The sequence below is a fragment of the Parambassis ranga genome, chromosome 8 (assembly GCF_900634625.1).
Source record: "Parambassis ranga chromosome 8, fParRan2.1, whole genome shotgun sequence".
NCBI lineage: Eukaryota > Metazoa > Chordata > Actinopteri > Ambassidae > Parambassis > Parambassis ranga.
In genome coordinates this window covers 15,105,745-15,128,415 of record NC_041029.1, presented here as the reverse complement: position 1 = coordinate 15,128,415, position 22,671 = coordinate 15,105,745, and the positions used below count along the sequence as shown (strand labels likewise).

The 22,671-nt window shown below is 45.1% G+C and overlaps 2 protein-coding genes across 3 annotated transcripts; both read right to left on the bottom strand.

The window, feature by feature from the left end:
• Positions 1-24: 24 nt before the first annotated feature.
• LOC114439799 (casein kinase I) lies at positions 25-9,728 on the bottom strand. 2 transcript variants are annotated; one of them, XM_028411966.1, is made up of 11 exons: positions 9,507-9,728; positions 6,868-6,958; positions 6,633-6,743; positions 6,317-6,465; positions 5,627-5,855; positions 3,869-4,039; positions 3,633-3,781; positions 3,312-3,507; positions 3,079-3,218; positions 2,238-2,306; positions 25-2,158 (listed from the first exon to the last, which is right to left on the bottom strand). In XM_028411966.1, exons 2-10 carry the CDS (start codon positions 6,941-6,943, stop codon positions 2,274-2,276), a joined length of 1,254 nt encoding a protein of 417 aa, XP_028267767.1. In that variant the 5' UTR covers positions 6,944-6,958; positions 9,507-9,728; the 3' UTR covers positions 25-2,158; positions 2,238-2,273. The 2 variants fall into 2 exon arrangements, with proteins under 2 accessions (XP_028267767.1, XP_028267768.1); XM_028411967.1 differs by lacking the exons at positions 25-2,158; positions 9,507-9,728 and adding an exon at positions 9,304-9,367 and having other exon boundaries at positions 2,274-2,306.
• Positions 9,729-12,035: 2,307 nt separating this feature from the next.
• On the bottom strand, positions 12,036-21,944 carry LOC114439515 (trinucleotide repeat-containing gene 6B protein-like). The gene is given in 21 exon segments (XM_028411496.1): positions 12,036-12,609; positions 12,696-12,835; positions 13,568-13,638; positions 13,762-13,977; positions 14,127-14,219; positions 14,635-14,781; positions 14,894-15,061; positions 15,215-15,364; positions 15,466-15,673; positions 15,779-15,889; positions 15,986-16,186; positions 16,573-16,710; positions 16,813-16,971; positions 17,052-17,114; positions 17,186-17,376; positions 17,456-17,608; positions 17,693-20,527; positions 20,615-21,040; positions 21,197-21,218; positions 21,835-21,926; positions 21,929-21,944. Coding segments are annotated over 21 exon segments (6,174 nt in total).
• Positions 21,945-22,671: the final 727 nt, after the last annotated feature.

The following is a 22,671-nucleotide window of genomic DNA, read 5'->3' as shown; positions in this document are numbered from 1 at the left end:
AAAACAAAAAAAAAAGCTCTCAGCAACGTTATTAATTTTTATTACTTCATAAAATATACACAAATACTGTAAATAAAGTGTGTTAAAGAACTGTACATGATATCAGTACACAATACATAAAGTGAAACCCCTGGTCGCTTCATCCTCTTCTATATACCACAAACCCAAACAGTCACAATGCCACTGGGTCACGGTGGCCTGTACAAAGGTAATTACACACAGTACACACAGCTATTTACACATCCCTGCAAATTTGCATCAGTTTGAGTTCTTCTGAAATGACATCGTCAAAGTTGCTGGAGGTTAAAAAAACAAAAAAAAAATCCAAAAAAGTGACATCAAACGCTTAGAATATTGATTTTGCAGAAGGAAAACTGAAAGCCCTAAATATTAGGTGAGGTGGACAGAAAAAAGAAAGATCAACACATCTGATAAAATGATGGAATGGAGAAAAAAAAAGAGCAACTAAAACATTAACATAAATAAGATTAAAAATTATACAAAGATATTTAGTACTGCTAGCAGGGATTTACCGTTACACACACTCTCTCTCTCTCTCATACACACAATGTTGGTTTTGACCCAGCTGGCACAGGAACAGAAGCCCATCCCAAAATGTTGTACTGTAAATACCAAGAATTCTGAACCCACACCCCCTTTTTGTCATTAGTATGCATTTCTCTACTTGCACTTTAAAACAAACAACCACATTTGGCTTTACGTTGAAATAAAAAAAACAAACAAACACATATTTACAGTGGCGTAAACAAAAATTACTGGATGCCCCCACCCCCACCCCTCCCTTAAAAGTCATCATTATCTGAGTCCGCCCGCTCCTGTATTATGCCCCATAACAAAAGAATAAAAAAGGTAACATTAAGAACTACTGTAAAAATTGCAGCTGCTACTTGTTAAGCCAAAATGGGCAGCTATGGTCTCTGGTCAAATGTCGGTTCACTGAGAATTTCCTGAGGAGTTTCCCCTCAAGGATTAGGAGTGTGTTAAACTTGAACTTACCCCACTTAAATCAATGAAAACACTCAAACAGGTAGACTAAGGGGTGGTAAAGACTTAAATGGGGGGGGGGGGGGCTGTTAATCATCACCAGAGACGTTACAACAGCTAAAACATCACTTACTAATCCTTTTCAAAAGTTACACTTCTTTCTGTCCACTACCTTCTCACCCACATGTCCCCACCTCTCGTCTTTTAGCCGTTAACTCTTTCATGGGGAAAAAAAAAGTGATTTAAAGGGATGGTTCAGTTGCTTTTTAATGGTGATGTGTAAAGTCCCTACCCACAGTCAGCATCGGGTGCCCTCTTAAGTTTGAATAAGGCTCAGGACTGGCTGGATAACCCTTTACCTCACCGCCTCACAGCCTTTTCTAACAGGAAACTGTATCTGGTTATCTCACACTCTGTTCAAAGCCATCAATTTTTTAACCTGACAGAACACAGGCGTCTGCTGCTCAAACGCTGTGTGGCTTTGGTGTAGTGACATTTAATACTAAACTAATGTGTTCACACCAAAAATCACACAATAAATATTCTGAGGCAGCAGTAGAGCAGCAACTCCTGTGTGAAGTCACTGTATTTGTGAGTGGAGTTGTGGAGGTGGCTTTGGGAAAAGCATTCATCACTAACAGCTTCGTTTCTATTAGAAAAGGCTTCACGATTTCTACTCTTTGCTTCTCTAAACTGGAGGCGTGCCAACCTTCATCTCCACTTCAAAGAAACTGATCTATCCCTTTAAGACATCTTCATGAAAGATGCAGAGGATGACACAAAAAAAAATCATTTTTGCTGTTTTTACTTATTTCCATATCAACCTCTGACGGGAATCGTGTATGTCCCTGATAAACCTTTTGCTCCTTTGATGCCGAGTTCTTCACATTTATCAGAATATTGAGGGAGGAAGAGGAGGACAGGTATGAGGGAACTGTGGAGTGCAGCACTGTCATTTATTTTATGTGTCGTGATCGTAGTGATCCAGGGTTCATGAAAGAATGCACATTGGATAACTTCCACGATCCTTGAAAGATTTACTGTCCATTTTTCAAAGAAGACCCCGTGTCCATTAGGAATCATCTTTCCATAAAACAAAAAAAGGGTAAGAATAAAAGGAAATTAAACCGTAGTGACGAATATATCTTCAGCCCTGCAAAAACAGGTAAGACTGTCGATTAGAAAAAGGACAGATGTGTTTTATTTGCACTAACAGGGGATAAAAACCTCACCTGTCAGTTTCACGTGCATGCGGGGCCAAAACAATTCTACTTCCCCATGTGCTCAAACGGCACGCTGACCTGCAACAGACACAACATAAACAAATGTAGCTTCCTCTCACATGTATGCTGTTTGCAAACTAACTTCATAAAATGCACTTATCTAAGCCTAAAAAAATATCTAGATAATAAACCCTTCGCACAAAGTGCACAGCAAAGAAGAACTGACTCATTAGTAACCATCAGTTACATGACACAAATTCAGTGAGTATTTGTCTAATTTCAGGGTTGTGTTTCTACAGAAGGACGAGGAAACTAAGAAAACTAGAAAAGGGCATTTCCTGAAGAAAATGCAAGTTTGATTGCTGCAGCTGAAGCATTGCTTTGAAGGCTGATGTGAAGGATTGCTCTGAATTCCTGGAGAATTAGAGCAATTCCGAGCTTTGTATGCCACGGTTTGTCAACCTGTCACCATGGTAACAGCAGAGGAGACCTCAAAAACCACTCCAACGGGCGAAAACGATTCGGAATTAGAAAATTCTGAATAAAGGTTTGATAGAGCAGCATCTAATGATCGTTTTAAGACTAAATATTTGAAAAACTATAATTTTTTGAAAAAAAGCTTGAAGTTGACCCAGAATGTCCTCTGTGAGATGAACATTATTAAGGTTAAATAGCTCAAATAAGATGAATATAAACTGCAGTGGAGCATTGATGTTGGACAGAAACTATTTGGCCTTTTCATGATAATTGCCGAATAGTGAGTAAAATAATGATAATGACTACAGAAACTGCAGGGGGGGGGGGTTTAGAAGCCTGTTACATTTTCTGCATAACATGGTTTCTTTCTCACCTGTGATGTAGAAATTCTCGACTGGTCGTGACGGCCTGTTTGGTCAGAGGACGATACGTTAGCAGGAGCCCCTCGGTGGAGCCGCATGCTCACCTTTCTCTCCCGCTCTGCACGAGAAATTGCACGTGGCGATGTATTTCCTAAAAAGATGAAGAAAAAACAAATACACCACATGAAGTAAATTTGAGATTTTAAATATCCATGGTCAATGAAGTGTTATTTCAGTTACTCACCGGACTGCTGGACCCGTGAGGCTGGGTTAGAGATGGCTTGCTCAGGCCCGTTTCTGACTCTGTTGGGAGCTGCGGGGTTGGCACCTGGAGGGAGACCTCGTGAACCAGACCCCCTGGGCGCCCCTCCGATCCGTTCATCCCTCTCATCTCCTGTCCTCCTCTCCCGTTCTCCATCCTCAGCTGTCCGACTGGCGCCCTGATACATGAGATAAGCCACATTAAAGATTTTCTACTAACAAAATAAAGCTTTGAAAAGCCGTGACATTTTTATTTTTGAGCACAAAAAACATAATAATTTAAGAGCACTTGATGTAAACGTACAAATTTGAGCATGTTCCAGTCAAAGACGTAATCGTAGGAGAAACCCTGTCGGTGGAACAGATTTCTGAAGAGCTGACGTAGGTAGGAGTAGTCTGGTTTGTCGTCAAAACGAAGTGACCGACAAAAGTTCAGATATGTAGAGAACTCGGCTGTAGGAGAATAAAGCAAGAAGCACTTAGAACAAACATGAACAGCAAGAATCATTTCTGCGGTAACCAGACAGAAACATTACTCACAGGGATATCCCTTGCAAAGAACTTCGATGGGTGTGGACATCTTCTTCTCACTGATTCGCTCGTACTTCTGCCTCTTGGTTGCAGCTTTGAGGCCCTGCCAGGGGAGGGAGCCCAGGTTGAAGTACATGAGGACGTAGCCAAGAGACTCCAGGTCATCACGTCTGGACTGCTCTGTGAACAAAAAACACAGCGGTTTGTCTTTTTAATGATAGAAGAAATAATCCGTATCGCAGGCAGAGAAACAGGAGATATGGAGGTTGTTGGTTGCAGCAGATGTGAGGATCGTCCATTTTACTCGATGTTTGGGAGTCACCAGCACCTGTATGTGAAGGATTAAGGGTTATTGCATGTCAGAAAATCCCTGCTGATTTTCCTGACCGGACAGAGGAAAAACCAAGACAACGAACAAAGGTCTTCATGCCAGATAGTCACTCGAAACTCAGGTTATTTTGTCTGAAAGCAACCAAAAGGAACAGTTAACCTTCACATAAGAAACTTGTGTCTGAGGCAGTTTCTTCTGTGAAGATTAACTGTTCAGTTTGGCCGCTTGTTTGTGAGCAGATGGTTTAAGCGTCAACACAACAACACAGTGGTTTTCCATCCTAGACAGCATTTCCTTCTTACACTCCCTCATGATCAGTCTTCATTCACATCCTGTGTATAATCAGATAGAGTGAGTGTAAACAAAAAGGCCATGCAGAGGAGACAGTCAGCTGGAGAGAGTTTATCAAGACAAACAGTAGAAAAAGTGTTACATGTCTGTGCGAGGAAACATCTGATAGTACCCGGCCGATTATGAGCAGGAAGGTTCTCCCTTGTGAGCTGGGAGGAAAAGGGAGTCCTGCCTGCTTGGGGGGTTCAGGCTCTGTGTTTGTGTAAAGCACCTACAGATAATCTTGATTGTAAAAGGTGCTATATAAATAACATTGTATTGAAACTGAATCTATATGTTCAAAGCAGAACGGTGACAGAATATTTAAAGAGGACTCCAAAGGGAAATGATGATGTGTTAGATGTGGCAGCGATGAGTATCATAGACCCCGTTCAGACTTGTGTAGTCATTGAATTGATTTTTTCCTCAATCTGAACAGCGCAAATCCGGTTAAAGCCGGATTGATTTCAAGACAGATTCGCTGTAATCTGGCTAAGGTCTGAATGCAAATGCAGCTAGTGAATCCGGCTAGTGATGTCATAATTCCAGGATAACATCAACAGTATCCAGGTCGCATACAAAAGAAACCATAAGCGAAACCATAGCGATCAATTTGTATAAACACATCAGAAAAGATGATGATTTAGGTTTTCCATTAGTATCATCGTGTTCGAGCAGGCTTTAGCTACATGTATGTCACCAAGCGAGCCAGCTCATTGCACCTGGCAAGCACAAACCCTGAACAGAGTCCATAAACAATGTTAACTATCCCCCGAATGAATAACTGTTGACAGGCAGTGTTGACCCAGCTTTCACTAATGTAGATATCTTCCTGCTATACTGGAGGCCCTGACTTATTACTGCTAGTTATTCCCAGAGACCAAGCTATCACTTAATTCCAAAATTTGGCAAGGTTTTATAGCTACAACAAAATACTTCTTGTCACAACTAAACACTGTTATCTACACGTCCTCTCTGCCATAATGTAAAAAGAGCTTAGTGAGGTATGAGGATAACAACCAAGACCTGTACCCTTTAGACTAGAGATGGAGTTCTTCAAACAAGTACCAGCCTTTTTTTAAAACATGTAACTGTGTGCAGCTTACCAATTCCAAGATGTGTGTTGATGGAGGCATAGCGTGCCGTGCCAGTCAGGTTCTTGTTCTCCCTGTATGGGATGTGCTGGTGTGTGCGGGCATCACGGTACTTCTTGGCCAGACCAAAGTCAATGATGTAGACCAGGTTCCCCTTCTTGCCGAGCCCCATTAGGAAATTATCTGGCTTTACATCTCGATGGATGAAGTTTTTGGAGTGGATGTATTCAATGCGACTGATCTGGAAAGAGCAGAGAAAATAAAACAGTCAGAAATTCAACACATTAATGACTTGAGCTCAAAAGAGGACAAACGGGTCATCAGGAAATAGAAGGACAGAACAAGATGATCACCCCAGAATACAATTTTAACTCTGACACAGCAACTTGGCTGCAGTTAAAGCAGAAGGTGAGAGGAGATGTGCTAGAGAGAGCCATGCGTAACATGAAATATCTAGGCCAGCAGAGTCTGAGAAGAGGGCAACACTGGATGCACAAGAGCACGGGCGACTAAAACATCTATAAAGCAGCCTCAAGGGAGTCATGTGAATGTTATATATAGAGCATGCTGAGTCAAGAAGATCATGAGTGTGACCTAGTAGGATCATCAATAACGTGGCTCTACTCTGCTTGCAAACAACCGTTTGACGCAGTGGCCTAATCTCCCATGTCCCAGCCTTTAGATGAAAGTCTGTTGTCGTACCATCTGGTCTGCCAGCAGCAGGACGGTCTTTAGGCTGAACTTTCTGGAGCAAAAGTTGAAAAGGTCCTCCAGACTCGGGCCGAGCAGCTCCATAACCATCACGTTGTAGTCTCCCTCTGCTCCACACCACTTGATTGATGGAATACCCACTAGTAAAGACAAACACACACAAACTTGGTATTTGACACCTTACAAATTATGCAAAATACGCAAACATGGGTATTTTTACATTTATTGAATATATTTTTATTACCTTCAGATAGTTTTATTTAATAGATTTGAGAACCAGGAACTAAAAAAAAGCTGCCCTCCTTACCTCCTCCTTGCATCATCTTGTAGAACTTGCTTTCAATGTGCAACTGTGGGTGTTTGGTCTTCACACATTCCAGCTTGATGGCTACCTCTTCACCAGTGGCAATGTTGGCACCTGAGGAGACACACAAACAAAAATTTAACATTAAAAAAAAAAACATAACAACATCAAGGAAATTTGTGAGGGAGAAGAGAAGGTTAATAAACAAATGCACAAACACACACTCTTTTCCACTTACCAAGGTAAATGTCTCCAAAGGAACCACTCCCTATTTTCCGCCCAAGCCGATACTTGTTACCCACTCTCAGCTCCATGGCTGCAGGTTGTCACTGTCACAAAATGACAAAAAATGTTAATACAGCTGAGGACAAATACCACTACCCAGCTGCACCAATTCACTTTCACCAATAAATCTGAAATGTTAACTAAAGATAATTAACACAGACTAATTCCTTAACTTTCCCAAAAGGCAGAGTAAAGGATGGCAAGACTGGCGAGTAACCTCAGCTAATCAATGATGTGTATCAATCCCAAGCACATGTGTTTGTGTGAGAATGCAGCCTGAGCAAGGCTTGTTGGTCAGCAAACAGCTGTCTGGTCTCCAGAAACACAAGATTAGGGAAGTGAGGGAGGGAGGGAGGAGTTTTTCAGTGAGAAAAGTAGAGAAGGGAGGAGAAAGACAGAGAAATTAAGGCCAGACACAAACCAGAAAAAAACCAGAATCAACTGCTGCAAAAATACTAGGACTTGGCAAACATGAGAAAATCAAGCGCAACTTTTTTTTTTTTTTTTTTTTTTTTTGAGCTGCTGGTGGAGCAGAATCATCACTTATTTAGTACTCAGTCTACCACGCCACATTGTGCAGCCACTGCAAAAGCAAGACTAAGCTCTCTGCTGTTCTGCGCTGGCACTGCCAAGGGAGGGAAGGCGTGTGCAATGGCCAGCTTTATCTGTGTCAAAGCCCTTAGACGATTCAGTGTAATGAACTTGGGAAAGCAAAGAGCTGCAGAGAAACATATCAGAGCGGAGCATCGTTTACTGAAGACGTTTGCTTCCTCATCACCGATTTGGGGAATGCTGTGTCAACAAAATAAACCCTTTATATAGCAACAATGGGCGCTTGTTCCAAATGTAGCATAGCACGTCCAGTAAGACTGAGCTTTCACATAAATTCATGTCATGTGCACTACTGACAATTCAACACATGAAGAACACTGTACAAATTCCTGTGTGACATTTTTTGAAAGGCTGCCCACAATCCACAATCTCCTATACTGGAAAAACAACATCTCATGACAACTGCAAAACAAGACAACCTCAGTTTTTTTGGACATGGCAACTCAAGCAAAAGCAGAACAGTCATCATTTTTGCAGAACTACTCCCCTGCACGGGGGCTGCTTCCAGACAGAGTCTTATTCATCACAACTGAAATTATCCCACGTTTTATTTTGGATAAAAATACGCTCTGCTATCCAGAATAGCTGAACACTATGATCCAGTTCTCCGGACCTCCTCATCACCTCTACCTGGTTGGGACCGTCTGCTGTGTTAGATGTGATGTAGCCGGGGTGGATGTGGGTTAATAAAAGGGTTAGAGTTCATTACACCGAGAGGGCATCTCATGTGTAGCAGCCAGGGCCCCCCGATTAAGGGAGCAACATTAATCACGAGGCTACACAGTAAGAAAGTGCCATTGATTAATTACTCAGTACAGGAACAGTTACACACAATGATGACCGGTTTCCATCTGCATAAGACACGTCATAAGAAAAACCATTAGATACACGACCCGAATTGGCTCAAGCAGACTGATGGAACAGCTTCAGTGCAAACTCCATAGCAATGGGAGGAATTTATTATTTAACAATGCATAAATGTCCTGTGGAAAGTAGAATTAGCCTGTCACACTGCACTGGGAAAACACCGCGTGCGACTCACTGTCATGAGAGTGGACTGGATAAGATAGGTACAAGTACGCATCTGTGCACAGACAGGATGTCCTAAAGAGGAGGAAGAGGAGGCACACTGTGATTTAAACCATCTATGCATTATTGTAATGACCTGAATCCCAAATGTGTTTGTGTGTGTGTGTTTGCTGGACATGCAGTCAAGTCAGACAAACGGGAAAAAAGTCAGTGGAAGTGAATATTCCACTTTGACAAGTGTGTTGGGAGAACCCAGAGCCAGAGGATTTCACAATCACATGAAAAAAGAACAGTGTTACGCCTCTCTCTCTCTCTCTCACACACACACACACACACTCAGGCAGCTGTCACTACACACACACACACACAACTAGTGTGTTACAGATTCCACAATAAATCCGTGCATTAATACGATAGAATAACAGACGTTTGATGGGCAGATTTTAAGCTACATTTCCTTCTTAGCTTAAATTCCATATGTCAGTCAGTTCTGATTGGCGTTACTATGGCGACAATGTTTGTTCCATAAATGACACTTCATACCACAATAATGTTTTTTTTAATCGTTTGTATGATTAACAGACAGTTTTCCAGCACAAACGCGAGCATTAGGCATTAAAGTGAGATAGCAGCAGCTACGAGTAAGCTAGTAGGAGCTCGTTAGCTTAACCGCGCTACGAACTGCACCGTAAATATTAAGCAAAATATTTTAAAAAATGTTTAAGGATATATTTGGTTTCATACTTACAACCGCACCCATGTACAAACTGGACCTGCCTGTATGTGAACGTGTGTCTGTGTGTGTGTATGTGTGTGAGTGTAGATAGCCATCCCTTACTCCTCGCCCCCTCCCCCTCCGTCCTGTTAAGCCGTGAATAGGAGACTCTGATTCGGCCGAAATCAGGCCCCTTTTCCCCCTCGGTTTCTCCGGTTCCCCGGCCCAACACTCACCCGATATTAGGTTCGTCCGAGAGCTGGTTCGGTGAAGGTTCTGATCCGATGGTTGTCAGTCGGACAGGAGCCCGGATAAAGGAGGATGGGAGCGGATTCTGTCGGCTCTCATACCCCCAGCTCTTAGCTCAGCCGCTCGGTTGCACTCCCTGTTAATAGTCCCTGAGAAGCTCCGACGGCAGCAGCGCGAGCGGGCGGCCGATCTCCGCTCGAGTCTGTCTCTCCCCCTCTTACGTTACTTAACCAAGCGCGTGCTCACGACGTCGATGATGTCATTCACTGGCTGTCACGCCAAACTACAACTTCCTGATTAAATATTACCACTAATAAATTAAAGAGAAAGTCAATATTCTACTTTTTTTTCAAATTTTCTATGTAAATTTAATATGTTAATATATATATTTAAAAAATATTGATGTCTGACATTTATCTCTCACTTTTCCATCAGTTAAGTGAATAGTTATTAATTTAGAAATCTCTTTAATTGCACTTTAATATAATAATATTAATGCCACAGTGTATGTGAGAGTCCCTACATGTATCAGATGCAGTTTCATTCAGTCAGCAGTGGCTTACCATAGAATGACGTGGGTGTTAAATAGGATTGTTTTTGTGAAGGGTAATGACAGGCTGACACACACTCACTTGGTTTTTCTGTCCAATTAGAATGTGATATTTTACTTGGACATCATCCTCCAAGCTAAAGAGGAGATGGGTCACTTGGCTTGTTATCAGCATACAATAATAGCATTAGTGGTTTTGTCAAGACTGCTGGAGAATGGTGTATTTGAAATACTTTAATAATCCCATCGGGGAATTTGCTCAAGGCAGCCCAGCAAAGAACACCACACACTGAGTGAGTGCACTGGAGGCATGGTGGGTAAAGTGCCTTGCCCAAGGACACACAACAATGACTAGGGAGGAGTTGGGATCGAACCACAGACCTTGTGATTATTGGACAAACCTGCTTAACTGGCCACATGTGATTTTTTTTAAAAAAAACAAAGCCATATTTTTTTAGCAAAGAAAAAAACAAATAAACAACCACATGGACACAAGTAGAAGCCAATACTTTCATTTTTATTAATCTTGTTCACATTTGTTTAAATAAATTTTTCCTTTGTAAAATCTCAAAACAAAAACACTGAACAGGAGTGTTAAAGCCTGTCTTAATTTAAAACGAATACACAACAACAGAACATTTAAAAACGTACGGCAATGCTTACTCTGCATCTGTAAACAACCCGTCCCACCCACCCACCCACCCACCCACCCACCCATTCCCCTGCTCCACACAGTTTGATAAGATTTGGCATGTCCATTTATCTCAACGCATATGCCTTCAGCTCTTTGTGTCATTAAAATGTTCTCTTTTTTTTTTTTTTAATTATTGCAGGTCGGACAATAAAAAAGACAAGTCTGCTAAAAAACAAACAACTTCAAATGAGAGGAAAAAAAAAAAAGCATTAGTGCCAATATTTCTTAACACACAGTCAGCAGTACACCGAATGCACTCAAAAACATTTTTGTATAGACCTTCTGTATAGTAAGCAGCCTTGCCCACATTATGACAGGCATTAACATGCACACACACGCACATTCTCCTCACACTCGCACAAAAACTGCGGTGGTTTAATCCACTTGGTCTCATTCTCACTCATACAGTATAGTGTGTGTTGATCCACACGTAGAGAAATGCATCATAGCCTCAAACTGCCAGCAATTTAACATTTATAACTGCAACAGTAACAAACATGTTCAAGAGAGAATAACAGAGAAAGAGTGCGTGAGATACAACAGTAGGAGGTCAGCATTTTGAAAACAGAACAATGACATTTCTTTTCAATAGTTTCACTGTTCAAAAAAAAAAAAAATAAAACCATACATACAAACAAACAGAAAACTTAACATACACAGTAAGATACAGTTCTGTTGTCGATCAGAGCTGTTTGCATGTGTTTGGATTCGTCTTTAAGGGGACGTGAATACAAACTGCACTTCAAACCTCACATCATGTAGTAGCTTTTAAGTTCTCTTATACGATGAAGGTAATGCTGTTTACAGTGCCTATCTGTCAGAAGGCTTCTCTGTATTTGGTGTGTGCATGTGTATGTAAATCTGTTGAAAAGTCCCATATTTACTAAGCACATTGCAATCCAGTCAAGTCTTTCAGACCAACTGACTTTTCATTCTTTCATTTTTTTTTTCAGGTTTCAAGTCTAAGCAGTTGAAATCTTCATCTGTGGAAAAAAAGGCTGTATACACATCTAACAGTCCCTGCATTTGTTTATATAATAGCTTAAGTCTGGCCACGAGAATGTGTGTAAGCATGTCTCACATTTCTGCTTTATGTGTGTGTGCACATTACTATGCATATCACGTATATGTAAAAAGTGTAGTACATTAATATGCACACCATGTAAAAGTGTGTGTGTGTGTGTGTGTGCCATAGTAAGTACATATGTATCCCAGTGTATGCCGTCTCACTGTGTCCAAAGGGAGGAGCGAGGGCGTAAGGGGGCGGGCTCATCAGATGGAATCAGCTCCTCCCCCCAGCAGGTCGCCAGGCAACAATCCAGCCGGGCTGTCCATTTGGTGCCTCTCCTCCATTTGTGGTGCCCCCCACAGGCTGCTGCTGGGGTATCCTGCAGTCATGCCCCCCCACAGACCAGACCTCCCAGACTCTACTCCCCCAACACCTCCACCTTCCCCTGCCCCGTTGGTGCTCCACTGGGAAAATATCCCCAGCCCGGGTCCTTGGGCTGAGGAGGTCTCTGAAGAACTGCCCGTACCATCAAGACTCTGCCAGCCAGAGCCGGAGGATCTCACACTAGCGAGAACCGCTGCTCCACTCTCCCCTCCTCCACCTCCATTTCCGTTTCCGCCTGAAGTTGCTCCCACCGCTGCCCGTTCACTTCCCGGGGAGCTTCCTCCACTGCTGGCCACTGCTGTGCCTGTTCCAGATGAACCCAGCGCCCCACCGGCCGATGCTCCTCCTGAACTGGCCCCTTCTGTCCCTCCGGCCTGGGAATGTGCAAAATAGCGAGCAACTTCTTCTTCACTCACAAACTCCGCCAGGATGGTGGTGTTGCCTAGAACACACCTGGGAGACAGAAGACGAAGTAAAGTTCTTTAGATTATGTTTAATTGTCGTTATGTGTGTAGCAGTGAGGGCAGTGGTAGACCTACATGTGCAGTGCACCCTGGGCCTTGGCTGCTTCCTGCCGGCTGCTGTAACGAATCAGAGCGCTGCCCTGGGTCAGGCCAAGGTGGAAGGTCAACAGGGGGCCATGCTGCATACAGATAGTCCTCAGTGTGGAGCCATCGATCTACGAGGGGGAAAAAGAGCTAATTGTTCAGTATAAAAGACGTGTGTGTGCTAACAATCCCACAGTAATTATCAACAATTACACGGCCAGAGAAAGGTCAGAGAATGAAGGAGGTTATACAACTACAGTCTCAATACATAATGCAGACTGTGGCTTTATTGATCTGCAATTGTGCCACAGTTACACTAAGATATATAGCACAAGTTGCGCAAGGCTGTATCAGTAACACAAACTTTGTCTAGACTTGTAATTGAACATTTTTGTTTCTCCGATTCGCACACAGCAGTGTCATGCCAGTCATCTGTGCAAACCCTAATTGATTAAAAGGCTCATCCAATTTAACAATCCAATTACAGCTGGGTCACGCATCATTCTGCCTCATTTGCATAAGACACACTGAAGGGGAATACAGATGAATGAGTGCAGGGATTTAACACTTCTGAACTCAAACCCGCGCAGGTCTGTGCCTGAAGCTGCTTCAAATTCATGCCCATGAAAAACTCTCCTGTGTAACAAAGGGGTTTAAACCTTTGGACAGAATCAAATCTGATCCCTGCTGTGTCATTTGATCATCATGACAAGATGTATCAATAATACAGACAGGTATCAAATATGATACAAAGGTGAATTTCACTTTGTTTGCACAGCGTTCTCCTGTCACCGTCTCTACCTGCTGTGCTTCTCAGTGCATATGTTTAATCAGGGGTTGTATCTCCCTCCCCCACTATTTACCTGAGGGGTCAGGTTGCTCAGCAGCAACCAGCAGCTGCCTCTGGTGGCAACACCATCACTCCAAGCTGAGCCTACAAAGAAAAAGACAAGAAGAGACCAACAGAAAAGACTCAGTTTTATACTGTTATGAGAGTGGAATCAGCTCAGTCCTCTAAACAGTGTACTCATAAAAAGGAGTTTTCTGTGTAAAGTACCTGGCCCAAATCTTGTCTCTTGATTGATCCCACCCCCTCCCCAGTTCTGGGCCAACCGTGGACTTCCAGTTCCCCACGGGGAGGGTGAGGCCTGCTTTTGATTGGTAAGGCCAGGAGGGGGGCGTGGCAGCTGTGAGCTGTTGCGATTGGTCTTCCACAACTTGTTTTGTCCGATGGGCTCTGGAGGCCAGCTGGGCTTGTACTCAGAGTACTTTCCTGAGAAGGAAATGGGGAATGGGAGAAAAGAAAACAAACCACAAGCATGGGAGTGGCATTGTTGTGAAAATAATAAAATGAAATGCAGATTATAAAGGATCTAACAAGAAATCAGCAAGAAATAAAGGATATTTAAACAATAAGTATACCTGTGCTGTGTGCATTGCTGAGGGGGCTGTCTGAGGCACTGTAGGGCCAGGCACCAGGTGAAGGCAGCGAGGTGTTAAGGGAGGGGTTTGGCCCTAAAACAAATGACAAGTTTATCTGAATTCAACACACTCTGAGACAAACAAGGCGAGAACAGTCCAGCTGGGTGGCAGATAGAGCTGGCAGAGAAAACCTCTAAACATTACAATAACCAGTTAAAACTACAGAAACAGATATAATAGTTCACTACATAGCATGTAATTTTATAGGGACAACAGCTGGTGGTGGATGGACTTCACTGCTCTGCTTTAATCCTCACAGGGACGAGCTGCATGTCCAAGAGAAAACTTAATTCACTTTATTAACGACTGCACTGTCAGCTTTACAGCAGATTAGATAACAGTTTATTTTCCAGCTTTATGTTCTTTCCTGTGAAAACTGACTAATGCTATTAACTACAGCAAGTCCCTGTAATCTGCAACCAGTGCATCAGAACATTCAGTCAAATACCTATGTTGTCTCGCAGTAACTGGTGGTCAGAGTCGTTGAGGTTTGGGGATCCCGGGGAGCCGAGAACACTACCAGGGGTCATATAGGGATCAGACTCTGGGTCTCCACTGCTCTGGATTCCTTTCCAGGGTACACCAGGTTGGAACTCTGTCATCAAACAATAAAAAAAAACTATTAAGGAACAGATGACACAGACATCCCTTTACTGAAATGTGTTTATTCTTTTCTTTGTTTGGAACCAACTGCTGGTGAAACCCACCTGGAGGCCAGCTGGACGTGGCAGGTTTGTTCCCCATTTTGCTCCCAGGAGTCCGGTGCCAGTTGTCCGCAGACCCCTGAGGGGGAATCCCTAAACCCTCACTGCCCAGCATTTCATACTGGGAGTAAGGGGACCCTCCTCTAACCTTCATAGCACTGGGTAAAGGGCCTTCAGGAGGGCACAGGGAAGAGAAGAACAGACTGACATGAATAAAATGATGAACACAACTCTTAATTCACATACATTGTGAATGAAGGCTAGATTCACAACCTGGGAGGTGTGTGAATTAATAATGGTCCTACACACCATCTGCTGACCTACCGTTCTTGTGAAGGGCTGTGTCGGGGGGAGAGGGGTTTGGGGAGTGTCCCTCCATCATCCATTTGAAGCGAGACTGCTGTCCTCCCATGTCCTTCATCCCTCCCATCATGGGGAGCTCCAGTCCAGACAGGTTTCCACCAGGTGTAAGTGCTGCGAAAGTAAAAATCATTTATGGGTACATGACATTCTGCTGAACCCTGGTCACTGATGAGCACTGCTTCATATCTATGCATTCTGTTAGGGAGACTCACCGGAGTACATCCCTTGTGATTTGGCATGAAGGTCTGATAAAGGGACCCCAATTCCAGGATGTGGAAGGGGGTCTACCATGGCCTGTTTGGATAGGCCTCCTCCCAGGTGAGAGGGGGACAGTTTGGAGCTCCCGCCCCCTGATGCTGCTCCTCCAACTCCACCCTGATGCTGTCTCTGTTGCTGCAGAAGAGCCATAATCCTTGCAAGCTGAGAAAGACAGAATTCAAACTCCATATTAAATTCTTCTGATCAGTTCTAACCAAACCCCCTCTGTACTTAACCGAGGGAAAACGTAACATGATACATGCTTACCTGCTGTGGGTCTGGCTGCTGCCTGAGGGGCTGAGGTTGGGGGAACTTCCTCTGGTTCTGCAGCAGTTGCTGCTGCTGTTGCTGCTGCTGTTGCAGCAGAAGCTGACAAGCCTGTGGGTAAGTGGGGCAGACGTGTTGAGAGGCGTGTGATCAGAATGATATTATTACCTAAAACAGGCATTTATTAGAATCAGAACACCAACATACCAGATGGAACTGCTGCATGTGGGGGTAAATGTTGCTGAGCATTGCTAGCTGCTGAGGGGAAATCTGAGGAGGGAATACTCCTCCACCGACACTTCCGACACCACCAACACCACCGACACCACCGACACCTCCCACACTTCCGACTACTCCGCCCACACTGCCACCAGGAGAGGGCATCTGCTTCAGCATAGGACCCGGCACCTGCAGGTCACACATGTATTTATACATTACAGACACGTAATAGTGTAATAACAGAAATTAAGCTTTAAGATCTGTGCTGTGTACACAGCGAAATTGTAGGAGACACATTTCATCAGACAACAATGAATACATTTTTGCTCAAGATGCGATAAGTGTCCAGTTGCTTCGCAGCCTAACATCACCTGATCTCCTCTTTGGAATGCTGGAAAATTGATATTATCACTAACTATGTATGCCTCCTTTAACCAATCAAGATTTCAGTCCAGACTCATTTACACAAGGCTAGGATGACACAATCAAATGGACAAACAAAAACAAAAAAACACAGGACACTCCTCATCTTTCACAGTGATAACTACCAACATCTGTTTTAAAAAACAACAGACCTGAGCAGACAGGAACTGATGAGGCACTTGAGCACGTAACCCCTGGGAGGGGTTCATCGGATGCATGCTAGGCTGGTGCATCCCTCGAGGCTGCGGCATCCCTCCGCCACTGCCGACAAACACTCCATGGCCACCCATCTGGGGAGCAATGGAACAAAGGTACAAAAACCACAATGCAACTGATGTGATGTTTATTACAATAAAACAAAACTGACTTTGAAACTACAAAGAGACTGTTACCTTTTCACCATAAGGACCCATGTCAACAGGACCCATGTCTTTGGAACTAGGCATGCGGTATCCTCCTCCGCTTCTTCCTCCCCTCCGCATCTCGCCGTTATAGTCAGTTATTCCTCTCTTGTCTCCATCCATCTTCTTGTCCACACTTGGATCGTCACCCTGCAGAAATAACAAAGCCACATTACAAAGAAACCTCACACTTTTATAAAATAGCAAGATTCCTTTGAATTAAATCTTACCAGAAGACCCATGTTTGAAAACTGGCGTGACACTGGATTCATCCAGCTGTCCACTCCTCCGCTCTTTAGGAAAAAAAATGTAAATGTTATTGTCATTCAAAAAGGAAAAAAAAAGTCACATTAACTTGTCCCACCTTGATGTTGCCTCTCTTTCCTCCATGAGTCTGACCCCAGCCTCCAGAGTTGAAAGAGGAGCTGCTTCCCTGGGAGCCGGTGCTGTTCCAGACCCCTCCACCACCATCATCTTCCTCATCCCAGCTGGGGTGACGGGAGGCTGAAATTGAGCCATCTCCCTTAGCTCCCCAGCTTTCAATTGACTTGGTGCCTGCAACAATAACAAAGCAAACAGTTAATATGATAACCAGGCATTTCTCTACATATCCTCCAAAGAGAATGATTCTTACCAGGTTTACCAGGGATGGGTGAAGGGTTCCCCCAGCCAGAAGCTTTGCCAGGTTCATCTGGATCACCCCAACCTGTAGTTGCATCTGATGCCTGACCCCAAGCTGCAGTACCATTATCTACAGTTTGTGTCCCCCCTCCCCACATACCTGAAGCTGGACATCGATGACATCATATAATGCTTTAGAATAACAAAAAAATGAGGAAAAAAAGGAGTTGTAATATGCATGCATTCTTACCCATTGCACTGTTTCCAGAGGTTGTGTTACTGCTGTGTTGCATCCCCTGCTGCCGTCTAGGCGGTTGTTGCTGCTGCTGCATGGGTGGAGATGGCCCCTGCTGGCCATGAGCCTGGCCTGGCGTAGCACTGTTCTTGTCCCACAAATTCACATTCTTGGTGTTGTAGCGGGTTGGGTCTCCCCAGGCTGACGTGCCATCGTCAATTTCCATTTTGCGACTGATGGACTGAGGGGAAGGTTCCTCCCAGCCGCTCGGCTCCAAGGAGTCTCCTGCAACCCCGGAGATTTGGGGAATTGGACCAGCGGTCCAGCCCGAACTTTGGTTCTGATTCTTTGAAGGTGGACCTCCACCTCCAACATTTGGCCGGCTGTTCCACCCTCCTTGCATGGGACCTCCTGGTGGCTGCTGGCCCTGTGATTGGTGCTGCTGTTGATTTGAAGCTTTCATTGGTGCCACTTGGCTGTTTGGTATCTGTGCTGCTGCTGCTGCGTGGGGTTTGGCACTCCCCCAGTCCTGGTGGGATTTGCCTCCGCCCACTTCTCCCCCTCCCCATCCTCCTTGCTGAGATCCCCCTTCATCCAAAGTACCCCAGGAAGATCCCTCATCAGAGTTGCTTCCACCTCGACTTCTCTCATCTCCCCAACGCCTCCCAGAGTCTCCCCCCCAACTACCCGCCTCCCCTCTTCCGGTCCCCTTCCATCCCCCTGTTGCTTTGTCCTCTGGACCGTCCCACCCGCTACCCTGTTCTCCAAAGTCTCTCCAGTTGTTTCCTCCTCCTCCTCCTCCTCTGTGTTTCCCCCATTGTTGTTCTTCAGTCCCCCATCCTTTGCTCTGCTTTTCAGGTGGGAGATCACCCCAGCCTCCAGCTGCCTTCCCCTGGCTGCCCTCCATATCTTCAGGAGATCCTGGCTTCCTAATAGTGCTACTAGGTATGTGAGTACCACAGGTGGACTGTGTAGCACTTCTATCCCAGCTCTCTCTAGCTGCTGCAGGGCCAGAGTTTAGGCTGGTTGTGTGACTTTCAGTAGGGGTGTCATTAGTAACTGAACCAGTGTTAGACGGGTACTCAGAACTGCGACTAGTGGTAGTGTTCATGGTTGCTGATGAGAATGCAGAGGAAGATGAAGTGCTTCTGTTCCCTACTCCTGATGTGGTCTCCAAGTCCCAAGCCACATTCTGCCGGATCTGGGTCTGGCCCCATCCTGTGTTAGATAGGACCCTGGGGTCCAGGTCGGATCTAGTGATCATGCTCATTAAGGCCACTTCATCAGTGGAGGAGGTCTGCTTGGAGCACTGGCGCACAGAAGAGGACCGGTCCTGCTTTTGTTCGCTACCACTCCCATCCCCTCCACTTCCAGCTGTGGATCCTCCTCCACTAGAGGATGAAGGTCCTCTCTCTCCAGGGCTTTCACCCTGTCCTCCTCCACCCCACTCCCCAACAGTCCCATCCCCACTTTCCATCCCTTTCTGATTGTCCCAAGCTTTTGTCATAGTTGCAAACTTTGGTGAGGCAGAGTCCTCTAAACTGCTGCCACCAATACCTACACTGCCCACACTACTGCATATGCTGCTCCCATCTCCTCCTCTTCCACTTCCTATTGCTAAATTACTCACGCCTCCAGCAGTGCCACCCCACTCTGCTTCTAAACTGCCTCCTTCCCACGCTCCCTGAGATACCACTGGGGTAGTTGAACCACCACCGTTTCCCCTGCCCCACCCCGCTTTGTCACCCTGGCTACCAAAGCCCCAAACATTCCCTTCCTGCCCCTGAGCTCCAGTCCCTCCTCCGCCCCACCCATCACCCTGTGACGCACCTGCACTGAGGTCAGAGGACACTGGAGGCATGGATCTCCAAGAAGAAGAGGCAGCCGAGGAGGAAGACGAAGAGCCAGAGCAGTTACCACTACCCTCTCCTTCACTAGTAAGCCCACCCTCCCCCTCACTGCCACCCTCTTGATTTGGTCCTGCTTCTCGTGCTCCCCCACCTGAACCCAGCTCTGGCCCTGGGTTCCCTAAGTGCTGCTGCTCTCCACTCCTGGCTCCCACAGCTGTTTCAGTGTGCTGCTGGTAGAGGCCAGTTTGATTCACAGATGAAGGGGTGTAAGTGGTGATGAGGGTGGTGCTGGCAGAAAATGAGGAAGTTGATGTAATGGACGTGTGTAGTGGAAGGCTGTCACTAGCCGCAGTTGATGTCCCACTCTGCCCCAGGGCAGGCCAAGCGGAGGGGTTCACGTTTGGGTTGAAATTGGCACCAGGGACACTACTGCTGCTGCTGCTGCCACTCATGGGGCTCTCCTGAGGCCCAGGAAGAAGATGGGAGACTTTGGAATTGTAAAATGCTGCTGATCCGACCCCTGCCTCCACCTGAGACGAGGTGGAAGAGGCCCACACGCCACCACTTGACTGAACACATTCATTAAGTGAGGAAGAGGAGGAAAGGGGAGAAGAATGAGGTGGGGAAGGATTGTCCGTGTTCCCTGCTCCTCCTCCTCCTCCTACAGCTCCACTCTTCTGCTGGATGTTTCTCTCACTCCATGAGGCACTACTGTTGTTGTTGTTGTTACCGGAGCCGTCTTGCTCCTGCACCCCTCCTCCAGCCACATCAGAACTTATTTTGGCCCCGCCTATGATGCTGGGCCAGTCCTCCAGGTCAGTCCCATCCACAATCACCTTCCCGCAGCCCTGAGAAGAGGACTGGCTGCCAGAGCCTGCCCCCCATGTGGAATTTGCATAAGTTGAAGTAGTAGTAGTAGAAGAAGACGACAGAGCAGCGACACATAATGAGGATGAGGAGGAGTTTGGGGGTGAAGGGGAGGATGAACCCAGGTTGGAATCTATGGACAAATTTAAGAGTATTAATTTAATCGACAGGTCATACATGCACACATATCGAACTTGATATTTTTGGCAGATTTCCCGACCTGTGCCTCCAGCTGTGTTTGCATTGGGGCTTTCTGCTCCCTGTGAGGGAATGGGTGAGGTGGTTACCCAGCCACTTCCTCCTCCACCTCCGCCTCCTCCTTCTCCTCCCCCCAGCAGCATGGAGGACAGCGGCGGCTGGCCTCTCTTCAGTAGCACTTTATGGTCCTGCTGGCAGCGAAATCTCGGCGGAACCTCTCTAGACATGTATCGCTGCTGCTGAGAGGTCTGACTTCCAGAGGGGGAGGGTTGTCCGTTGGCCACAGCAGTCCGCTGCTTTGCATTGTTCCCGCCACCAGGAGGAACTTGGGCAGAAACCCCAGCTGCGCCCGGATTGGGGGATGAGGGGGCGACAGGGCCAGGGCTGGGGGACGATGAGCCTGGGGTGGCAAGTGGCTGGGAAGAGGAGGGCTTGGCTGATTCTGGCACTGAAATCCACACATAGACACAATATATGTGTTAAACTGCACAAAACCATGTTTGAGGTGTTCGGTCGACTTAGCCATGATTCTGCTGTTTCCATAGAGGTGCAGGAATAATAGTGTGTGAGCAAGATACCATAGAGGACATAGAAGAAGCCATACCTTTGATTTTCTGTTCTGGCACCTAAAAGTGACACAGATAAAGAGGAGAATTCAATTAATTTTGCTCTCAGGTGACGTAATAACAACCTAGAATATAATTTCACATGACATTCATCTTACTGCATTTGATAAACAAGTCTCTGCATAAGCAAAAAGTATCAAATATGATGACCTTAAAACAATGAAAGAGCTTAGGGATCAGGTTTTTTTGCCCTCAAGTCTGAGTCATTTGATTTTGAGTATCTGCCGATACCGAGTCCCGATCGTGTGTGTGTGTGTTTCATGCTGCTGCCACACTGGGAGATTTCACACACGCAGCAGCTCATCGAGGTCTTGAACCCAGGACCTCTCGCACCAAAAGCAACCGTCATACCCCTACACTACAGGACACAGAGCCACCCTGCACAGAAGGAGTTAACTTTGACAGCCCTAATAAATATATATCCGAGTTCTGATCGGGAGGTAACGTCCGATTCCGATCGAGTCTGAAATCACGTAATCGGGCCCGATTTCCGATCACGTGATGACATTCCTACTTGAGCTCAAACTAAAAATAAACAATCCTGGTAAAGTAAGTGGCGTTGACATTTGCAACAATAGGTGACATTTAATGCATTTTAAAGAAATCCTGTGTGTACCTTCTGAGAGGTTTCCCTTTTCTTTTTATCTTCTTTCTTCTTTTTCTTGTCTTCCATGAACTACTGTTCCCCTTCTTGATTCTCCTGTCTGTAAAGAGAAATGTACACATTCAATTATTTATGTCACTGAAGCCACACAGAGAATGTATCTTAATGCTGACATTAGAAGACCACCATCATGTACATGCAACACATATATAGACTTTAACGGAAAATGAATATGTATTCATCGGATCACTGCAGAGCACACTCCTACATGGTCAATGTTGCAAAGGACTGTAATGTTAACCTGGGACAGACAGCTTGACAACAGCTCCTGGTAGCCTAGCTTCTCACTGCATAATTCATTAACCAGCCAACGATTGCAATTCCAACCAACACACAGACAGCAGCCAAACAAACATATGACTTCAAATTCTGCAACATTTATAGATAGGTCAAGTTTTTATTATTTATTTTTTTGAATTTCACTAAAAAAAATGTGCAATCCGGTAGTTTATGTTGAGTGCATGATGGGTGAGTGATCTGTTGACTGTAATGTGACCTCACCTGCCAAAAGTAATTCATGTGCAATAAACACAAACTTGCATCCTAATCACGTGTGTAGGGGCTGAGAACCCTGTAACCTACACAGTGTTTTTACATGTGCACTAGTAATAAACATCCTTTCCTGGTTTCAAGTACCTAGATATGCAAACTGCAGCTCTCACAGTTGTCACTTTACCAGGGGAGAGTGTTCATAAACCTGCAGAAGTTGCAACAGTATCCTGGTTTCCACCCAACATCTCCAGGTAGCAAATCTAGGTTTCTAAAAAGATAGGACTAGACCGGAACCAG